This window comes from Leuciscus leuciscus (assembly GCF_965113295.1).
Source record: "Leuciscus leuciscus genome assembly, chromosome: 19".
Taxonomy (NCBI): Eukaryota; Metazoa; Chordata; class Actinopteri; order Cypriniformes; family Leuciscidae; genus Leuciscus; species Leuciscus leuciscus.
Window position 1 is genome coordinate 32,879,239 of NC_138743.1, and position 23,981 is coordinate 32,903,219.

The 23,981-nt window shown below is 37.4% G+C and overlaps 1 protein-coding gene across 4 annotated transcripts in view; it reads right to left on the reverse strand.

Moving 5' to 3' along the window:
* Positions 1 to 23,981, reverse strand: part of sash1a (SAM and SH3 domain containing 1a) — a 266,297-nt gene that overhangs the window by 87,554 nt on the left and 154,762 nt on the right. The window contains exon 3 of one of the 4 annotated variants that reach the window (XM_082147832.1): positions 13,309 to 13,349. The exons of the other annotated variants lie outside the window; for them this stretch is intronic. Within the exon in view, the coding sequence (XP_082003958.1) occupies positions 13,309 to 13,349 (41 nt within the window). The remainder of the gene's footprint in view (positions 1 to 13,308; positions 13,350 to 23,981) is intronic. 4 annotated transcript variants of the gene reach the window in all.

Here is a 23,981-nt window from a genome sequence, read left to right on the forward strand (position 1 = left end):
GTTTTTTTTTTTTTTATCGAAACTTTTATTCAGCAAGGATCCATTAAACTGATCAAAAGTGACAGTAAATACATTAATGTTACAAAAGATTTCTAGTTCAAATAAATTATGTTAAAAAATCATCACGTTCCACAAAAAGCAGCAACTGTTTTCAACATTGATAATAATAAGAAATGTTTCTTGAGCAGCAAATCAGCATATTAGAATGATTTCTGAAGGATCACGCGACACTGAAAACTGGAGTAATGATGCTGAAAATTCATCTTTACCATCACAGGAATAAATAGCATTTTTAAAATATATTAGCAGCAATAAATTACATTTTAAAATATATTAAAACAGAAAACCCCTTTTTTAAATTGTAATAATATTTCACAATATTACTGTTTTACTGTAGATTAAATAAGTGCATCCTAGCCGAGCACAAGAGACTTCTTTCAAAAACATTAAACAAATACCAACCCCAAACTTCCGCATGTGCTGGAGGTGCTGGATCTGGCTTTGTCCTGCTCTAACCCAGCTTCAGTACAACACAAACACCTGTAATGAGGAAATTAAGTAAAACCGGGATAATCATCCTGCTCTTGTAAATGTATCCTCAAGTGACAGCCTATTAATGTAGCATTCACAAGCCCATTAATCTTGATTTAGAGAGGCAGACAGAAGTCACTGGCTCCCTGCTGACTACATTATGCTTGTTTCATGTCTGCCTGAGTGATTATTTTAAACACTGCATCCTGTAATAGTGTGACTGTAAGAAAGCGCATTGTAATGGCTCTTTCTATGGACAGTGTGTTACAATGCTGAGCGTTTCAGATGGAGGATGAAGCTCTGCATCAAATGTACCACTAGAACAAATCAGTTCACATTTTTTTATGCCTGCTTCCTTTATTGTTTTCCAGACATGTGTACAAAGACACAAAAATACATGCACAGACATGCATTCACACAAGGCGTATCCAAATGGGCCTTTCATGCTGTAATTCTGGGTTTAAAATCCAATCATCAGAGTGCATGGTGAAATATGCTAAATAGAGCTGGCATAAAATGAAAAAAACAATAAATAAATTTGATGCATCTGTACAACCAAATCAGTGACCACCGCGTAAAATCTCAAAAACAACTTAAAGGGCAACAAATCACTGTCATCAAATTTTTTTTAGCCATTATTCTTTGCAGTAGCAGTATGACATTCATGCTAAAATATCATATTAAACATCAAATAGCAAACACAATTTGCAGCTTCAATAGGCTTCAGTTATTACAGTGTTGGTATCCATGCATATTTGTGTGTCCATTCAGACTAACACTGAGGGACTGATTGGCATATGAATTACCCACAATGCTTTTTCACAGCCAAAGCGGTTGCTCCCGTTATCACAAGCACTGTTTCATTAATTCTTAAACCCTTTTCTTTACTTCTGCCCTCATTGTCTCGCCTCCTCTTCAACCTCTTCAATCCTACAATATACTTTCATATATAGTATACATCAACAAGCACTTAATATTTGTAATATTTTAGACTTGCAAATTCAGATGATGCAACAAGTGAGCCTTTAAATGAGTGTGCCCTCTCTGAACAAAGGGCAGATGTTCATTAACAATCACATAGACCTACATGTTATGGAATGCTATGTTTTCTATGGAATAGTTTAATATATTTATGTACCCTGTAGGGTTGCCAACTGTCCCGAATTAGCTGGGACGTCCCGTATTTTGGGTCTTATTTATTTGTCCCGATTAAATAGACTGCTATGCTGATCTAACCACTGACTACAACAGCAACACGACACTTGAGAATGATCACGACACGGCATCATCCAATCACAGCCCACACTCACGCGCATCAGACCACACGAATAACAAACTCTAAATTGAGAATTAATTATTCTTTTGGGACAAATTATTGTTTGATTTGCGAACAGAATCCTCTGCTGTCTGGTCGCTCCCGGTTCGATCCGGAGTTTCCGGACTCGCGCTAACGGCAAATCCCTTTCACTGTCCGGCCGGGTTTTGATTTCGGCAAATCAGTTTTGGTGAATTCAAACAACGTGATTATTGTTCATGAGTCCAACATCCAGCCATGCAAGAAAACATGAAATCTTCCTGAGGGAAAATGCTATTACTTTCTTTAATTTCTTTAAAATGTAGTGTATAATGTTACAAAAGCTTTCTCTTTCAGATAAATGCTATTATTTTGAACTATGTTTGTGTGTAATGTGACTTTTTTGTGTGACCTTAAAATTCGTTTTAGAATTAAATTGTACATAAATAGGTTAAGCAAAACAAATTTTAAACGCATACGAACCTGAAATGACATATACTGTGTGATACAGTACAAATATAGGCTATTTTAGCTACAAATATTTTGAGTGTCCCTTATTTTCCTGTAATGAACCACGATTGTCCCGCATTTTTCTTTTCTGTAGTTGGCAACCCTAGTACCCTGTGGGGCATCTCATCATCTGCTGTATACTAATTAAACCGTATATCAAGCTAATGGCATTTGAAAGTGCTCGTTTTCAGCTAGTTTAAATAATTAGTCTTAGTAAGCACACGTCAGATCTTATAGATGTTTGACCTTCAGGCTATCAGAGCATATAATCAATGACTGAAACATCTGAATGTCTGTTAAAGGTTCATATTGCATGTTGTCTTGTTTTTCAGTAAGAATATCATATGCACATCATTCAAAGAAGAGAGATTCAGAAAACACGAAACAAAATTGCATATTATATTCATAATAATATATATATTAATATGCATAATAAATATGAATGATATTACATTCACATGCAGAGAATATATCTTGAATTAATTTATTGTTCTTACTCCATTGAATTTATTCATTTATTTATCTGAAAAGTTTACATACTTATTTACAGATTTGCTTTGCAAGCAATGCTAATATATTTTTATTAGAAAGCAAAACTATTTGATTTTTATTTGCAGCGTGAAACAAGCTTTTCTCATACACGAATCTGTCTGCAATCAGTCTTTCTGAATAGGAAAAAAACTGGTGTTTAATAATTTGTTTAGCATGAGCTTTCTTAAAGACACTGCTCTTTTCAGAACCACAAGGACAAAGTACAGAAGCCTTCTCGTTCTCAACTTGTTTGTGTGAGTGAGTTCATTATACCAAAACATCATCCATGCTCCATGATTCCTCAGCAGATAATGAGATAAAACATATAAAGAGCGTGGTCGGTGTGAATCATCCTTAGTGAATAGTGGTGTTGAATCATTGACCACCTCATATATTTCTTTCAGTAACTTACAGTGCATGCATACGCTACCAAGAGGACAAAGATATTGCAACTCTTGTTATATTACAGATAGATACTCTCAGATATTGCTCTTGGGCATCTTAAAATTTCATATAGTGTTGTTTTATGATCCTGAAAAGGTCATTTTTGTGCTGTTTTCAATAAGATTTCTTATTATTGCTCCAGATGGTGTCATTTTCCAGAGCGCACTTTTGTTTTTCAGCATCCGCTGGTGGCAAGACATGGACTTATATTTAGCACTATACAGTTCTTATTAATGTATTCATCATCTGAGTTGGGAGCGATCACCTCTCCAGACCTGAAACAATCATACAAGCTATCATCTAACATGATTTATAATAAATGACCGGTCTAAAGCAAACAGTCTGATTCTTTAGGTTTGAAAGAGTTTCACTTGCACTGGTTTGCACCTTTAACACTTTCTTACCATCAAAGGCCCAGGTTCATTTGATGCTCAGAATGATACATATACTGCTCATCCACCATTTTAATAATATTCCTATTTAAATGCATGGACAATGTTTAGCTTCGGGCAGGTTAACCCAGTCCCTCCGTCTCTCTATCTCTATACTGTATATATTTCTCTTGCTCTCTTTTTCTTTCTATAACACACATTCATGCCAAAAGAAATATTAGAGTATTGGTTGCTTCTTGATAAGTGTGAAGTAAATGGAGTTCCATATGTTTAAACCTGGAAACTCACTCCCTCTGTCTCTCTTGATAAATGTTGGGAAATGTTATAGAATAACAATTTCCTACTATCTTGCCTCTGTAAATTGTGAGTGTCTTTCTTCTTTTCTCTCTCAGTGTTCCTGCTTTGGATGACAAACAGCTACTGGTCCCCGTCCAGTTGTGAAACAGTGCCTTCCAGCACGAGATGCCCGAGACATCCTCAGCTTTAAGCCTAGTCTATCTAACAGGATTAAGTGGATGGGTTCTGCAGCTGGAAGGAAACGCTCTCAAGAACAAATGAAGAGAGAGCAAAGCTTCAGATAACAGAAAACAAAAATAAACTAAATACGAAATGATCACTTTATATACACTACACTAGATAATATAATATAATTGTGGGGGAAACATTATTTAGTATATGAATACCAAGGAAAATTAGGTAGCATAAAATAAAAAGAATAACACCCAGAGAGAGAGAGAGAGAGAGAGTTTTGCTCTAGTGGACACATGCATAATTCATTCATTCATTTTTCAGTGAGGCTGGATAAAGTCATGGACCTATAGCTCACACTTGGCTTGTCCTATAGCTTAGACTTCCACAGTCTGTGAAGCCTGCAAAAACTACACTGTCAGACAAAAACTGTGTGTGTGCAGCATGCTAAACCACTCACTCTGCTTCATTTCTGCCCAGTGTACATCTCTGTGTGGTATCCTACATGCATCCTTGAATGCTGACAATGCATACATAACTACATAACGCATCACAGCACAGAATACAAAATATGAAGCTTATTACCTTGTATGGAGAAAACTATCCCTTTAACCTCCAAACCTTACACAGATGTTGTAACTCACAATATATATTCAATACAAAATAAATTACTAAGATATTTTGAATATATATATACGTTCAATGCATGCTTCATAGCACACACTGGTACGTGAGCACATGTTCAGACAGCAGACGTATGTTGGAGACGTGACACACATATGGTCTATCGCTTCACCTTTAACCTCAAGTGTAACTGTCATATCAAACATATGGCCAGTGTGTGTGTGTGTGTCTGAGGAATGTTGTACCTGTGGAGTGAAGAATCAGGTTGCACAGTGAGCGTGTGTGTGTGTGTGTGTGTGTGTGTGTGTGTGTGTGTGTGTGTGTGTGTGTGTGTGTGTGTGTGTGTGTATTTCCCAGTAGAGAAAGCCATCCAAGGTCAATGTGACCCATAACTTGAGTTCTGACACACAATCTCAAAGAGGACATAAGATGATTATGTATTTCTACATGGTAAAAATCACAAATGTATCTTAAAATGGGTTTTAAAAACAATAGTTGCTTGAATCATATCATAAGTCTGAGGCCATATTAATAATTTCATGGTCATTAATAAAATCAGATTTGCAGTTTGTAATCTTTGTACATACTTGTGGATTTCATGCCATAGCAGAAATAGCATTTTGATGTGTAATTATAAATTCTGAGCCATTTATAACTCCATACTCATGCCGTGTTTATCTTCCATGTAGGGCTGGGCGATATGGGCCAAAAAAAATATCACAATATTTTTTTTTTATATCAGTCGATATCGATAATTATCACGATAAATGTAAAATCTTTATTTCTTTCAAGTTTAAAGGCAGATTTTGCTCCTAAGTGAAAGTTGTAGAAACCAGAGCGTTAATTGTGGTTTTAAACTACTCTTTATTGTCAGAACATATCATGACAAACACTTGCCAAACAGGAGAACATTTCACAAATCTGAGGTAGAACATTCAAACATTTGACATTTTTCCTCAACAAAATAAATATCTTTATTGGACAATTAATTTCTTAGTTTCTGCATGTGCTAATTTTTATTTGGTAAAATGTAATATTCTGACTGTTTGAGTTTTATTCAAATTAAAACATTGGTCATCCAGTATCATGCATTTAGATCATGATAACCACAGATAAAACCAGGCATAGCCTACAGCTCCTCACTATCATGGCAAAATGTAACTTTATGGTTTCTATGGTATTTGTATGAAAAACAGTAGCCTAAATACATTATTAAATACTGTAATTATATTCCATTAGTCCTTTAATACATTGTCTACATTAATAATATAATACAATTCAATATGTATATCCCACATTTCATGGTGCAGTTAATATTACTAGGCTAACGTTACAGTAAATCCATGGTAAATGATGGGAATTTGTAGATGGAAAAGCCTTCAGACTGTATCGCTGCGCACAGTGTTTCTCCTGTTTGTCAGCGCTGTTTCATCTGCCTTTAAACTGGTTTATATCACTGAGACATTGTGTTCTTCGCTGAACTCAAGCGCTTCTCACTGGATCTCGTGACGAGAGCGATCAGAGTTAAACGCATCTGATCCAGAGCCATAGAGAGAGAGAGTTGCGACACTCTTTGATGTCGCCGCTATGGCTGTCACGTGGTTCATGTAAGCCCCAATAGTTCCAAAACGTACGCTGGCTGTCATGTTCTTCTATGGGACAGACAGCAGCGATTGCATTATTGAACGGTAAATATAAAATAAAACACACACCCAAGTACTTTTTCAGCTGTTATTGCATTATTGCATTTTGTTAATGTCAGTTTTGCATTTGGAGATAAGTTTTAAGCTTTATTTTTGGAGGGAAAAGCTTAGTGTTCATGTTCGCATGGGTAGTAGCACTGGCTTTAGCGGCTCTAACTTAACTTTTCCATATCATTCATCTGATGATGGACGTCTCATGATATTTATTTTAGCACAACTGGGCTGTATTAGGCTATTGATTCCTGTGATTTTGCTTATAAATTTTGATTCAGCCATTATAGCCTACCTTCGTGATCACGCAAAGAGGTCTGCCGTGGCGGTCCGTTCAGAATTCGCTTAGAAGCTAGCTCACTTCTTCTGATGAAAGTGGCCACCCCCAGGACCACAACGTGAAACATGATCATGTTAAGACTAAGAATATAATTTTAAGATTAAGCCATACACATTATCAAAACTATAACAGATTAAAAACGAATTTAAGCATGGCTGATACAAATGAAGGTTTTCAAATAAAATATTTTTTATTAAACAATGACAGACAACAAAAATGTGTGCTTGTGTGTGTGAACAAGAAAAACAAAAACCAGGGGCAGGTGATCCATGAAACAGACAGGACTGGTGATGGCCATAACAACCCTAAAGGTCCAGCATTGTTCTCACAAGCCGCTTCACTCAAGACAATAATAACATAATGAAAAGTTAGTATATCCCAAAAAATTAAATTAAATAAAAGTTGCTATAAAGGTGGTAGCGATTCATTACCGAACTCTTAGCTGACGAAGTCGCGCTAGCTAACTAACGTTAGCTAGCAGGCAGTGCTTGAAAATTGGTTGAAACAACCAACATAAAATATAAATAACTACGCTGTGCATGTACAAATGAAGACCAGTATAAGCATCGCAAAGGGCCTCTGATACAATATAGACAGTTGACAATTCAAAAGAGGTCGATATTTCGGCAACTTAACTCTGGAACAACTCGACGCGCAGCAATGTAAGTGAATGGTGTCCAACGCCCACATGACAGTGTTTGGAACTATTCCGATCTTCATATCCCGGAAGTAGGCGGTTAAAAGCGCCGCCATTATTTACAACGGAGGTCTATGGGAGTGTCGCAACTCTCTCTCTCTATGGCTCTGATCTGATCTAGTGAGCTTGCGCTCGCGCTGCCGTTTGGACTTTGAGCCGAGCAGATAAATGAGTTTCGTTCCGCTTTTGGCGCATAAACATTATCCAACATTTATCGAACTCTTGATATAGTTTTATCGAGAAAAATTATATCGCGATAATTATCGTTATCGTTTTATCGCCCAGCCCTACTTCCATGCTTTAATGTGATGCACGTAACACACATCACACACCTTTTTCTGACATGTATGTCTCATTCAGTCCCCTCAAGGTGATATTTCAACAAATATGATCGTGACCCCTGTGAAGTGTCATCTGAAGAGGATGTCTTCTTGAATCCCACAGCTTTATGACAGTCTGGTCACAGAAGATTTATGTAGCTCTACTGACATATGAAACTCATATATAGACATTCAGAAGTGGAGGATAACATGAAAAGGTCAATCTTAAAATATCACTGTCATCTCACAATGTCTGTTTCCGATTCTGTCAAATCTTCACGTGTTCATTAGCACACGCATGACTGAGCTTACATCGAGACACCAGAGCGGACTCCTCCACATATTAAATCAGGGGATATTGCTCAATCTTCCATGAAATGTACCATGACTTGCAAATTAGACACTTGGGATTCATAAACTCTAGAGAACCTACTATGTGTTCATGTTGAAGACAAATAGCTTAAAAAAAGAGAAAATGTACAATTGACACAATTTACAGTTAGCCACCTGTTCAATCCCAATAAATTTTTATCAATCAGATTTTTAATTTTTTCTGTAGAATTTTGTATTTTTAGCATATTAGCATTTTAAGCATAAACCTCAGTAAATTTGATTGTTAAACTAAGAGAATTAGGGTAAGAAAAACCACTCTAATATTTTACACAGTTTTGCTTTTCAGTTAAAGGTAGTTGTTGTTTTCTTTTTGTATGGATGACTTAATACTTTTACTATAAAATAAGACAAAAAAAAATGATTAAGAAAAATATTTTTGCAGTTTACTCTACGGTTTAAAAGTTTGGGGTCAGTAAGATTTGAAATTAATACTATTTATTAATGTATTAAAATACATTAAATTGATCAAATTTATAAAGTTACAAAGGATTTCTATTTAAAAATATACATACAAAATTTCTATTGATCAAAGAAAAAGTAAAAACTGTTCTTACCAACCTAGAATTCTTTTACAATAGTGTAGATGTTTATCTTATTGGTATATGTAGATGTTTATCCTAGTAAGACACTACTGTACTAATGAGAAGATATATGATCAAATCATAAAAAAAAATTAAAAAAATATAGAAAATGTCTTGCAAAAGGAATTGCTTCATGCTTTGACTGGGAATGCAAAAATGCACAAGTAACCAGACACACAAACACACAGAGATGCAGGTTTATGCAAGCCTATTCAATGTATTTGAAAATGTATGAATTTTATCAATATATCGCAGCAAAGATGCTCTCTTTATCACATGTTTCAGCGGGTGATACTGCTGCTGATGACAGGTGCATATGAAGACTTGTGTATCAGCCTTTTCACATATAAACATTGCACAATTTACATTTATTATTTTCCATTTTCAAACTGTACATGTGAATTCTAAGTTTTAATTACTTTGCCTTGGAAGCCTATAAGACTACTTTACTGTGCTCAATAAACATACAGTATTACTTTGCGTAAAAACAGCGTAGCTTGTGACAATAACGAATATCCCACTAAAGTATACAGACCAAGTGAGAGACCTTTCTTCTAGATTGGTCAGTGTTTTCTGTGTTGACACAAAGCCAATAGTGCTTGCTGGGAAAAATTCTGGGAAGACTTCATCTCAGTCAAGAGATGAAAGGATCCTTAGGTTATGTCTCTACATCAAAAAGACACACACACACACACACACACACACACACACACACACACACACACACACACACACACACACACACACACACACACACACACACACACACACACACACACACACACACACACACACACACACACACACACACACACACACACACACACACACACACACACCCCCTGTCTAAAAGGAGAAAAGAAGACGAGTATGAGTAAAGGTACTTTGATTTCTGAGGTCCTCATTGACATGTCGGAATTGTTTGCTTTGCTATTTGTAAAGTGGAAGAAAAAAATGATATCAAACAACATTTTCAAATAAGCTCTTGCGTGACACGTGCGTCTTGATTATATAATCCACAATTTCCCCACTGCAGTACAGTATAGAGATGTGAGGAATGCAAATGAAAAAAAGGCTGAATTTTAAATAAATGTTTCATTTCTGCCCAAAATCTCAGAATTTCTTTCTTCTTGCACAAATTTTTTTATTTTCAGCATATTGAGGCATATCTTTGATCTGACTTCACCACTGGTGTGAACTTACACTAAAGGCCTGACGCTGAAGGAATGGCACAGTACTTGCAAAAATGCCACATGACAAGCAAGCCCAAAAATAAGCTGTGAGCAACACACGAACAAACCCAAACAGAATGGTTAATCAAACAGAATCTGAAATAAGGGACCCAGCCAATCTTTAGCTTTGAATCACTCATTTTTTTTTATCGTATGTGTAAAGATTATGAATATGCTGCTGTAAACTACTGCACTGTTGTATGATGTCCCTCATCAGGTGGAAACAATGAACAGGTCCTTGGTCACCCAATAACCCACCACAGCATCTCCTGTGCTCCAACATTGCATACACATTTAGCTGTGCTTTTGTTTTATAGGAAAACAGCACAAAATGGCTATAAACTATGCAGTTATATAAATGATCTTATCTTCTATTCACCATCCTTGATAGGCATGATCCCTGGTGCTGAAGCAATCTCTAATTATTTGATATAAACATACAATTTAGTCATTAGACATTAACAATCAAAAATGAGCAGTAGAATATGTGCTCATTACCAAAACGTCAAGAAGCCCCAATCTTAAATCAAACAATTAGAGAAATGAAACCCCAGGAGCTGTCATAGGATAAATGCAGCAATTACCTCACTATTTCTGTAAGTCTACAAGATCCTGATCTTGAAGCAACATTAAACAGATAATACATCTGATAAAGATGTGGGCACTGCAGAACAATTCAATTCTATTAATTACTTGAGGTGTGATCATGTCTTCCCAACAATAACACATAAACCTTACAAAACCACCACATGATTTCACTTCATGTTAAAATTGTGTCTAAAGCTGTGAATATCACTGTTATGTCCTGTATGGTTTGGGAGGGTTGTTTTGTTTTCTCTATTCTTTCTCACAGGACCAGTGATTGGATGGTGTTCCTGTCACTCATCGAGTTCACCCGACAGCCCGAGAACCAATCAGAGACTGGTGGGCGCGTATAAAGAGCCGGAAATGACGCCAGCGAGGGAGAGCGGCTTCGTTTCTCCTTTGTTTTGCTCTCTTGTGGTTATTTGCTCTTGCTTGTTATTGCTTAGTTTTGGTGTGTTAAAGTTTACTCTGTTGAGCTCTCCATAACGCTGTTTCACTGTGTTTATGCTGTGATCCGACTCTTGATTTTCTCTGAGTTTGTTAAGTCTTTCATCGATGCATAGCGATGGGACCAGGTTAGTACATCACGTGATTTACATTTCACAACACGCAGAGTAAAAACTGTTTAACACACTAGTTTATGAGCGGGTGCCAACCTATGTATTTATGTTTATTAGGTAGTGTAGTTAGTGGCGTTTTACGCTGAGGATTATTTTCCCCTGTTTCTTTACTTGAGTTTAGTGTTTGTCCTGGGGTTTAGTTAACGTGTTAGTTTTATTTCTTTCTTTTCTTTAGCACCGCTCTTGTCCCTCGCTTTGTAATTATTTATCGTTTATGTTGTATATAATTTGTAAATAGATTGTTTGGACGTATATTTGATTCACGGTTTGTGTTATTGGGTGTTTTGTTATATCAAACTATATTACTTACTAAAAGCAAGTGCAAATCCAGTTTGGTTTCTGCCTGTTTCTTAATTCATCACATTACATCTCCTCAATAGAGTGCAAGTTTATTACTTTAAACAACTTTCTATTCAATTATTTCTATTTTTATTTTTGTCTATGTTACGTTCCATAACCTCTAGATGCCAAGTATATTATGTGGACGTAACAATCACTCTAAACAATATATACCGTAAATCATCCACAGTATGACGTGCCTTTAGCCAGGAGACATAACAGCTGGGAGAATCTAAGAAGGATGCAGGGATATTTTATATTATTACAGTACTTTGTTTTATGCAAGCACATAGTAGTTAAGAACACCTAATATAAAGTGTGGCCGACTAAAGTAAGATGAAGTGACAATGCAACACAGGTCATCAGGCCATCCTTATTGTTGAGCCCTGAACTGTATAAAAATTCACTTAGACATTTTAAACAGGATCTTAGCACTGCCATGGGATGCAAAGAGGTTTTTTTTTTTTTAAAGACAGGGCAAGTGGTTTTTAAAAAGTCTATGTAGAATTCTTCTAGAACATCCTTCTGCTGCCAACTGGCTATAAGATGCCTTATATTTCAGAGAAATGTAGCAACCAGAAACAAGTCAAAGAAATTCTCAACATATGAATTTCAGGAAGGAAAAAAGCAAACCTGCAATTTGCAATTTATCCTCCCCTAAATTTACTGACCAGTGTCTGTATGTGGTCTGCGCAGTGTTTAAATTCCACTCCAGCACTGACGTCTATCACACTGTTCTAAGGCAAACGAGTGCATCTTGACAAGGTCGCGGGTTTAGTAACCGGTTAACCAGAGTTAGAGTGATATTTGCCGCTGTCCGTCTGAGAGTGGCTGCTCCCCAGACCGAGAACTGACCACAGATCAGAGATAATCACAGGCTGCAGCGGCCAAACCCTTATAACCAGTGGAAAATTCTGCACTGAATCACACTGCATGGCAAGGGCTGACTTGATGAAGTGCAGTTTGATTAATAAAGAGAAATAAACCAAAATGTCGTCATTTGGGGAAGACTATACTTTGTGTCACGCTTAAGAATGCAACGGTTAGGGGTACACCGATTTTAGCCGATAATTATTTTAATGTTATGGCAGATAACAATAAATGGCTAATATGAAAATTCTATACTACTTTGTTTAAATAAATAATTAAAAAATAAAAATAAAAATGTTATAAAAAATTATTTAAAAAATTATAAATATTGATATTAATTGATATTATTTTTGAGATTGGCTAAAGATTACATTTAACAGCATTATTAAATAATTAATTTTAAAGCATTAATCTTTAATAAAAAAAATCGGAGGAAATAAGCAAGCACAATTAAATATCCAATACTGATTGATGCATAAAATATTGTTCGATAACTGATATAAAACTTGTTGTGAACATTGAGAACGTAGAACATATTGTGCATCCCTAATAGGAGTGGCACTTCATATCTTCAGCTGATATTCAAAGTTAAAATGAAAATATAATAAAGATATCAAGAACCTGAGCTGCTGAATTGGGGGGGGCTCTGTGGGGGGGAGTCTGAACCTTTGCTAATGTGCTTGAGCAGCAGATTCAGGTAGGAACCCTGTTTGCAGAGGGTATTCTGCACATCTGAACGACACAACAATCTAGTCCAGAACACAATGAAGGGAAGAAAAGTGGAACACTAAGTCCTGTAGTACCAAACATAGCCAAGTGCATAACTATACATAAGCTACTCACCAAACAGGTAAAAACAGGGAGGATGTAAGCTTCACACTTACCTAAGAAGAGAAGAAAAGAGAAAATTGGAATGAACTCATTACAATGTAAACAAAGAATATTGATAACTATTAGAACCATAACACGGATAAACAATAAAACACAACCATGCATACACATATTAATTAATTAATGGATTAAAACAGACAGACTTTCTTAAACTTCTTAAGCTTGTATTGACATTTGAAATAGCTTTAGCCAGAATAATGGGACCAGATTCAGCTTCAAGCGGTTTATATAAAATTTGAAACCCACATCCCAGGTTATTTTAGTGAACAACAGCTGAATAGAAAGGCCCAAAAGGGCACTTTACCCCAAACAGTTCCCCATCTAACAGCAGATAGAAATTAATAAGCAGAGTCTATAATAACAACCACACTTATATTCATAAATCCACATATGTAATTTAGTCCGAACTACTGATTCCAACATAGAACAACACAGCCATGATCCTACAAACACACAATGCATTATTCATAAACCTACAGCATATAGTTTCTTTATGAATAATACACAGTTTCAAGCATTAACGATTATTAGGAACCCAGTGTTAGCAAGTGGTTTAATTTGCGATATTCAAAACATCAACATCACTTTGATCCTGAGCAGGGGCGGTTCTAAGGTCAGTGGATTAGAGGTCTGCAAGCCCGTCGGGACACGACACGCTATAAGCCCATTCGGACCGGGCTCGGGCCTTTTTTTTTTTTTTTACAGATCGGGCTCGGGTCGGACTCGGGCTTATTTAGCTTCTCTCCTTTCATTGTGCCTATAATATACGTGCAGAGCACACGTCACATAGTGTGTATGAAATATTGTTATATTGATTATATTATAAATATTATACATCGCCTAAGCAACACAAACGCAATACGCATATACGCACGCGTTAACAGGTGACAGTTGACCATGCAGAGGATCAGGGAGAAGTTTGATTTTATTTATTTTTATTAATATTATTTAACATTAGCCAGTTGGCGACATTTTTTGAACATTGTTTTGAACATTGTTCTTCAGTTACTAAAAGCAAAGAAAGGTAGGCCATTTATTTACTTATTTTTGCGGTTGGATCCCGTAGCTCTATATTCTCTACTGCATGCTTATGCTTCTCTCTAATGGATAGTCTGTTCAATATTTGTGGGCATGATTGGGAGTGATGTTTCAGGCCTATAATAAAAGTACCTTTTAGTAACGTGTGACGTGCGTGTGACGAGAGACAGCGCGCATCAGAGAGCGCGCATCAAAGAGCGCGCGTCAGAGAGAGTTTAAAGTGATATTGATCTCGGGTTGGGTCGGGTTCGGGCAGAAAAATTGCAGCCGTTGTCGGGCTGGGGCCAGGTAGGGCTTGAACACCAAGGGCCATGGCCGGGTTAGGGCTGGAGTTTTTGGCCCGTGCAGGGCTCTACAGTGGATATTCGGGGCTTTAGCCCAAACTAAAATTGGTTATTTTTATTTAAAGGAATTAATTAATTGTAAAAGCGATTTAAGGGAATAAAGAAAAAGAAAGGCTTACTGTATTAGTGAAATAATTGTAACTATTTGCAAATAATATTTTATTTTTAATTATGCATGCATTCTCTCTAAATGAATCAAGGAAATGAATGCATATTTTCAATTTGATAAAAAAAAAAAAAGTAATTTGCGTCACCGGATACTGTCAACGATAGTTGAACATTTCTATTATAAAACAGTCAAATATTAAATGTTTATCTTCTTATATTTTACCAGGCATTCGTTCACTTCTTCAATCATTTTGACATTGATGAGCTAGGCCGCTGAACTTTTAGTCATCCTAACAACAAACAGAGAGCGGTGCGTAATGGAGTGCATCAGAGCAGCATCAAGAATGTCAAATATATTACAGTGAATCTCTTATTTGCATCTTAAATTTATTGCCAATAATAATGACAGGTTTGCGAAAGTGCAGAACTTTGCGAAAGATGGTGAGCTCGCGCAAAACACATCTTCAGAACAGCGACTCATTTAAACGCCTCTGATTGGCCGATGCGTTCAACAGACATGTCTGTGATTGGCTACAATGCTCAACGCTGCAAAAGCACGTCGTAAGTACCTTTAATGCAAAGGGAAAAATATAAATAAAACTGTAATATGCACTTTTCATGATTAGGTAATCGCGGCTGCTGTAATCTTATTCACATTTGTTTTTCTGATTAATTGTTTTGCTCTATGAAAAAATATTCGGGGCTTTACTAAAAACATTCGGGGCTTAAGCCCCCTTAGCCCAGCCCTAGCGCCGCCCCTGATCCTGAGAGTTAAACCATTTTGATGCTGCTTGAGCTGTTCACAACCATGTTCATATTTTCTTTCCTATTGTCTCATCTGTATTCATCCATCTCTCGGTTGAACCCTCATTGGCCTTTTGCAGGATCAATACATTTGGAACAAATGCTGCCTGTGGCACTGAAAATCAGCACACAGCTACAAGATAAATGTGACAGACCTGTGGTGAACACACACAAATGCATATACACATTGAACCTTTGCAAGTCACTATGTTTGACGGAGGTTGAGGTTTGTGGAGCAAGCAGGCCTGTATTGAAGATGCAGCCTGTTTTTTTCTACAGTATATTGAAGGCTAAAGTCACTACACTAGGGGTGCAACAGATCGTGGTTGACCCACAGTTTGGCATGCATGTGATTTGCGGATTAAATGCTAAGTTTAACCATCATAGAGTGAACGTTTATCATTTGCACGTGTTTTTCCTTGACAATTTACACATTTAAATGATTTTAAACCATTCAAGCGCAAGAAGACACAAAAGAGAACTCGATCACGCAATGTTTTCTGTGCACACAGCCGCACACACCCGAAGGACACAAAGAGGCTTTAGTGTTCTTATGTGAATGTAAAAGATGTAAAAGTTATTTTACATTTAATGATTACATTTCTGTACCGTAATACTACTGTTTGACCTTACTTTATTTGTAACTTTGTAATATTGTATTTATCTATGCTTGTAGATTTGTGTATTTGTTCTTACTGACTGTTCACTTGCCGTTAACAATGTTTAATTATTAAAAAATAGATATTTGCTGTGGTATCAAAGTACTTATAAAGTGGGCTTTTTAAGTAATAAATTAAAAGAAAAGTAATTTTTTTCTCAGTGCAAATACAACCTATGTAAATTAGACTTATTACATAATAAGTCTATGCTGTAATGCTGTTTTTTCAGCAAGGGTGCATTAAATTGATCCATAGTAAATACATTTATAATGTTACAAAAGATTTCCAAATTTTCAAATTAATTCATAAATAATAATAATAAGAAATGTTTCTTGAGCAACAAATGAGCATATCAGAATGATTTCTGAAGGATCATGTGACACTGAAGACTGGAGTAATGATGCTGAAAATTCAAAATATAGTAAAATTGACAACCCATTAAACAGACATCCAGTTGGCGTTAATGGGAAAATCAAATAAATAAATAAATGAGATATAAAAGGCCAGATTTTAGGTCATTAAATAAGCTGGAATTACCAGGCAGGGTTTTCCTATTATACTGGTTTAACGAGGCTTTTCACACAAGAGCTACTGAGATCTTCACAGCACCAAACTCTCAGTGAAGATGTCCTTCATTGTCCTTTATTCCTCAACCCAAATACTGAAGCAAATCACAATCCTCTCTGCTCTCTGCTCCTTTTAATCAAGGTGGTAAAAATAAGACTATGAGCTGAATTCTCCATTAAGCCTCTTTTGTTAGTTCTGAATAGCTTTTTCTGTGTGCTGATTCTATTGTGCCTGTGAAGGCGTGCAGCCGAGAGAATATTCATGGCCCTGCAGCATATTGTGATCGACTCAGCTGTTCATTCAGCAGGCGTTCAAAGGAACTGATCAACAGTCACCATCAAAAAATGGCCTAGGTTCAATTTTTATGTGCAGAGCAGATCCGAAACCCAAGAGACGACGGGGGGTGAACATAAACCCAGCTTTGAATCTTATTTGGTAATCGCTCATTTTCAGATGTCTTTTATGAGGTGCGAATATGTTGTGTTTACAGTGCAGAGACACAGATGTGCGATGAGCTACATAATTGGACAGTATTCATGTGCCAAAAAAAGTTGAGAGCAACAGTAGGGAAAAGAGGTGAAAGCCAAGGTTTTAGCCTTGTTAGAATTCTGACAGCAAGGTGCACTTCATTGGCCGCGGCGATAATTCCGCAGAGCAACTTCATGCATATTCTTATGTGAGACCTCTCTCACCCTCTACTGCATCACTGCAATAAGAATAAAATCTGGTGAAATCCCAGGAGAAGGATGATGAAAAAGAGAGATACATGAGGCAACAACAGAGAAAGAAAGTATGCATAAATTAAATAAATAGTTCATCCAAATGAGAATCTATCATTAGCTTAGTGTCGATCTGTGTAGTCTCTTCTTTCTTCCCAAAATGAGATATTGGACAGAATGTGTGCGCTGTTCTTTTCCATACAATGATTGGTGTGTGTGCCAAGCTCCCCCCCCCAAAAAAAATAAAATAAAAATAAATTGTTCACATGACTTGTGTGCTTTATTCTAATTCTTCTGACAGAAAGTTTTGTGTGAAACAGATCAAATGCAAGTCATCATTCACTGATATCTTCCCCTCTGGCATAGCTCCCAAATGCAGGTTCATCCTGATAAATGTGAACCAAGTGTTTTTGGTGTCAATACTGGTGACTGTAAAAATCCTGTTTCCACACACACAGACACACACACACACACACAATATTTTAGAGGAAGTCCTGGGTGGTTTCAACATGACTGCTTAAAGCACTAATAAACCATAGATACTGTACCACTAAGAAAGGAATTACTGTATACTCAGTGTGTTTGAATAAAATACATAATAAACTTCGAGCTAACTGAATTAAGATCTTATTCATTGCTGTACCAGAATAAACAGACCATGGTAAAGATGTCTCAATTGGAGTATGTCTCATGTCATAAGTGAGAGCTGAAAGCCTATTTGATCTGAAGAAAGTTTCCGAGAGCTCTCTCTGTCAGAGCTGTGCAAAACTCTTTTAGGCTTCAGCCGTCAAACTCTGCGAACAAAAGTGACGCCTTTGAAAGGCGGTGTTACACTGGCACATTCCATACCTGCTTTTGAAAACCCAGCCACACGCACACACTCCCAAATTTTAATAACAAAGCGCCATTCAAGCAGACTTGGCAGCAGCAGCAGAAGCAGCATTTTCCATTTCGAGACATGACTGCAGATGTGATAGTTCCTGTGTGGCTGTCAGCAAGTGCAGTACAATTGTTATGGAATGCTGTACCTTCTCAAATCCCCATAGCGCATTAAATATACATGATTATATTACACAGTCAAAGCATGTAGGCCATGCAATTGATTATATAATTCATAATTAATCACATGAAACAATAAAAAGGTAAACATCTTAATCACATTTTAATGTTTTGACTCATTATAGCTTTTAACTGTGTGTTAGAAGTTTAAATGAGATATTGAGATGTGATATAGATACAAAGACAGACAACTCAAAGGATTTTGTAAACGCACAAAGAACAAAATTGCTTATTATTCTAAAGCAGTAACCAAAGGTGCGTACATGACAATATTTTCCAATGTGCAGTCTCCCCAAGCACAATAGTAAATGTCTCAGTTCATTTTAATCTAGTGATTTTGACCTTATTTTCTCTCCAGTACAATATATCTGACTAAATCAGCAGCACGCTCTGTAATGCTTTTACATTAAAGTGCATTTAATTAGAAAGAAACTCCCTGAGGATCATTCTCTGTGCATAACTCAGCTAATACATATTTAATGGGAAAACTGCATGTCACTCTCTTAATGGGTTTTCAACAATCATTGGATTCATGATATTATACTAAAATAGTCATTCAAAGCCTGTGTGTGTGTGTGTGTGTGTGTGTGTGTGTGTGTGTGTGTGTGTGTGTGTTTGTGTGTGTGTGTGTGTGTGTGTGTGTGTGTGTGTGTGTGTGTTTGCAATGTAAAACATATTTAAAGCTATTTAATGGAGATAAACAAGCAAAAACCTGTCTTTCTCAGTATGAGAGACGTTTTGGTACATATAAAGTATGAAATCAGCTGTGAAATTCAGCAGAAGACTTTGACCTTGGGGAAATAGGCCTACTTGGTCTAAACAATTACGTGTTTATTGTGCGTTATGTTTCAATTGCAATTAAAAGACATCGATGTGGTTCTGTGATTCACTAATACAAACAGCCAGAAGAGAATTCAGCTTTAATTTCCTTGGTGAGCTCAATTCTATGAAACCAGCATCACATATCGCTATTAAATGTTAATACAGCAACATGGGGAAACTCCATTACAATTTCTGAGCCTCCCATACAAACATCAATTAGGTTGTCTGGTCTCATTTCCCCCAAACCAAATGATGAGTAAGACAGCTTGAATCAGCAGCTCTGATAATGTATGAGCTTCCTCTCAGCCAAAGTCGAACCCAAACCCAAGAGGCATCATCGTACACAGAGATATGTCGCTCATGAATAATTAATCATATTAAATGAATAATCAGTATCACATAATGAGCACAGATAAATATTCATAAACTCTGAGACAAGGAAGTGATTGGAGACTGCATTGGTTTCTCAGGCGGTGTCGAGCCAAAACAACATCAAAGTGAAAGTTTAACTGAAAGAAAACGTCCAATGGTAAAACACAACTACGCTGCACAGTTGTATTGCTTTCTTCAGTAATCTCTCGCTGTCTCTATCCCTCCCTTTTTCCCAGTCTCATTAGCTTGTAAAGCCTCTAGAAATATTGCACTGAGACTGACCTATAAATCTGATATTGCAGAAATAGGATGATGCCTGTTTAAAATTATTACTCTACTTCTGAAAAAGAAAGGAGGACTCATGTGACAGCGATGTTGGGCATGCTCATAATTACTTCCTGGTGAGAGGTTAGCTAAAAAAGATTTAATGGCCAACAGGTCAAAGAGATTCCAACTGGTTGGATGTTCATTCCTTTAGCACTGCTTAACATTTGCATTTTTGCAAATTGCGATGATTAATTTTCAGTATCGCCAGTATGTAGAATACCAAGCAATTTGTGCCCTCTATTAACACAGTAATTTGTTATTGGTACACACTAAGATAATGGTTGGAATAGAATTCTATTGAGGCTTTAACAGATGGCATTGGATTATTAACAGAGCAACAACAAAAGGCCTTAAATTAGCATCTAGCACAAGGGAATTCGCTGCAGTTTTACATGGGTTTAAGTATTTTACACCAGTTTTTCCAAATCTTTTTTGTCTCCCAAATCCTCACAGCCCCATCAGTTAGGCTCAATTGTATTTCATATAATTTAATCATGCTTCTTCCTAAGGTTAAAGCTACTTTACACAACTTTTTTGTTTGACAATTATTACCTTTTTTTTTTTTTTTTAAACAGGAGCAAATGATAGATATAAACTGCTTTGAGCACTAACTGGAGAAAAGGTTCATTACATTTAGGTTCATTCCTGGAATGAAACCAAGCCTGAAGGAAGAATCTCTCGTCACTTCAAAACAAAAGAGATTATTGAAAAAAAACTGGAGGAAAAGCTCTGCTTATCCCTCCTTTCTCCCTGAAGGTTTCTTTAATTATTTTCATCCATTCCTCTAAATCCTCTGGTGATTTGTGCCTGGTGACATCATGCAAAATGGATGAGAGCAGTCGAGGTGGCATGCTAAGCACTTATTCAGTTTCCACAGGAAAATCACATTCATGTCAAATGATGATGTATTACAGATGAGGGATGCTGGAGAACAAGCGATGGGGAGCATTGAGTATTGTTACTTGTTAAACAATGTGTTTATTGCTGGAGCAGGGTGTTAGGATTGCAAGTCAGCAACTGATATAACCCTAAACATTCAGAAAATCAGCATGGCTAAGACCGAAAATTTTATGAAAACCAAGTGTCCGTGATATAAGTAAAGGTGAACACGACCCGAAACCAGCATTATAAAGGGGCTTACATGAAGCTTTTAGACAGCCCACTGACTAACCGATTATCAAAATGTGCATCTAATTGAAGTAACTAATCAGAGTCTCATCTCCCATTCCCTTTAAATGCCAGTTGCGCTCGTGCCATGGCAGATTCGCTATTTACATGACGGAATTTGATAGTGGAAAGACCGAAGCCTTCTCCAGAGCGCAAACAGACCTGCTCGTGCGTGAGGTAAAAGTGCACAAGCAGATCATCTACGGGACAAGCCGGATTCCACCATATCTTTATGTACATAATAATCTTTTACATTGTAATCCTTTTATTTTAAATATTTGGCATGTTTGTGTGCTGCTGTGCATCCCTGTGTGTGTCCCTGTGTGTTTAATAAGCAGAGTGTACGCGTATTGTGGACCCGCCTATAGGCGCACATTACTAAAGCGCTCTTTAAATAACCAAAAATATATATTGCGCCATTGACTTTAGACCAGGTTTCAGTTGGTCAATAGCGCAGTCTATTTCTATTGTCTCAAAATAGCAACATGCCAACAATGCGCCAGAACCTAACCCTAACCAGCACGCCCATGGGCGCACAAATGGGATGCATTTGCTATTTAAACAACGTGGCGCAGGACGTGAAAATTATAACTGCGTGCAACTTGTGTTGCGCTTGGCGTTGCATTGTGCCGGGTGTAAGATAGGGCCCGAAGTGTATTTCATATTTTAGACACACATCATAATATGGCATCTACATCCCCCTTATTTAGCAAGGATGCATTAAATTGATCAAAAGTAAAGACAGTGAAGACATTTATAATGTAACAAAAGATTTGTGTCAAATAAATGCTCTTTTGAAATTTCTAATCATCAAATAATCTTGGATAAAAATGTCACAGTTTCACACAAAATATTAAGCAGAAAAACAGTTTTCAACATTCATAAATAATAAGAAATGTTTCCTGCCCGAATCAGCATATTAGAATGATTTCGGAAGGATCATGTGACACTGAAAACTGGTGTGACAGTTATATTAAAATAGAAAACCATTCTTTAAAATTTGTAATATTTCACAAAATTACTGTTCTTCGTCAAATAAATTAGTAAAGACATTAAATTTACAAATGTATTATTTACTGTATTTACTAATAAATAAGTATAAAGACAGTAAATCAGCCCCTGTACTATTTATTTATTTAGTAAATGAAACAACAATTGTACAGGATTTGTGTATATTCATTTGTAAATATATTCCTTTGGGAGAGAGTATCGTACTCGGTTACTAACGTAACCTCGGTTCTCTCTAGAAGAGGGAACGAGTACTGCGTTTTTGTAAAAACGCTACGGGAAAAGTCTCTTTTCACGAAATACTGAAGCAAAAAATTATCCTTAATTTTCATACATGTAAAGCGCGTTGCGGCAGTGCTTAGCTATGGCGAGACGGCTCGCTCGCTCATTGGCTGCTCTGCAGCAACTGCATAAGCCTATCGAGCGAGGCCTGAGGTGACGTCAGGCCAATGAGGACGCTTCGCGCCCTCCTAGCCATTTCCCGCCGAGATGGGTGTGGCTAGCCTCTATATAAGGAGCTCGAGAAGGCTGATTCACTTGATTTTCATCGCCGAAGCGAACCAGAGTGAACCGTATGCACGGCAGAGAACGCAGTACTCGTTCCCTCTTCTAGAGAGAACCGAGGTTACGTTAGTAACCGAGTACGTTCTCTTACGAGAGTCCTCTCGTACTGCGTTTTTGTAAAAACGCTACGGGAACCCCTTGTAAAGCGCCGTGCGTGCTGGGATAAAGACACCAATCACTGGAGCAAACCAGGTGTACAGTGCATAATCACCAGATAGACTCACAAAGAGTCTGATTACATAATTCCCCATATTGCAACGTCCACGGACGTAAAACATGACCTCACAGAGAGAGTCTAGAGACAAGAGGGGATTCCTCTGTCCTTATAAGGTTGCGTCAGCAGACGCGAATATGACATAGCATAGACAGGGTGGGGAAACCTGAGCTAAATGCGGGAAATGTGGGTCTTACACAATTCTGCCCATAAGACAGTCGGCAGCGCATTGCGCATGCGATTTCAGTGTTCTAGTTAGACAGCTGAATCGGCTACACCGATAGTAGCTTAGCCTGCAAGGCGGGAACCTCTAGGTTGTAAAACCTAATAAATGTAGACGGCGAGGCCCAGCCCGCCGCCGTACATATATCCTGTAGGGAAAACCCGCTGGACCAAGCCCACGAGGAGGCAACACCCCTCGTGGAGTGCGCTCTAACTCCCAACGGGCACTGGAGGCCCTTGGCAGTATAAGCCAGCGCTATGGCGTCAACTATCCATCTGGATAGGCTCTGTTTCGAAACAGCCATTCCCTTGGAACGTCCACTGAACGAGACAAAGAGCTGCTCAGTCTGTCTGAAGACAGCAGAGCGGGACACGTAAGCTCTTAAAGCCCTAATGGGGCAGAGAAAACTTGAGTCCCCTTCCTCACTTGATCCCGGCAGGGCAGACAGGGAGATGACCTGAGCCCGAAATGGTGTGTTGAGGGATTTTGGCACATATCCATGCTTAGGTTTGAGTATGACTTTAGAGTCATTAGGTCCAAACTCTAAGCACGTTGGGCTCACAGAGAGCGCGTGCAGGTCGCCTATGCGCTTCACTGAAGCGAGAGCCATCAAAAACACTGTTTTGAAAG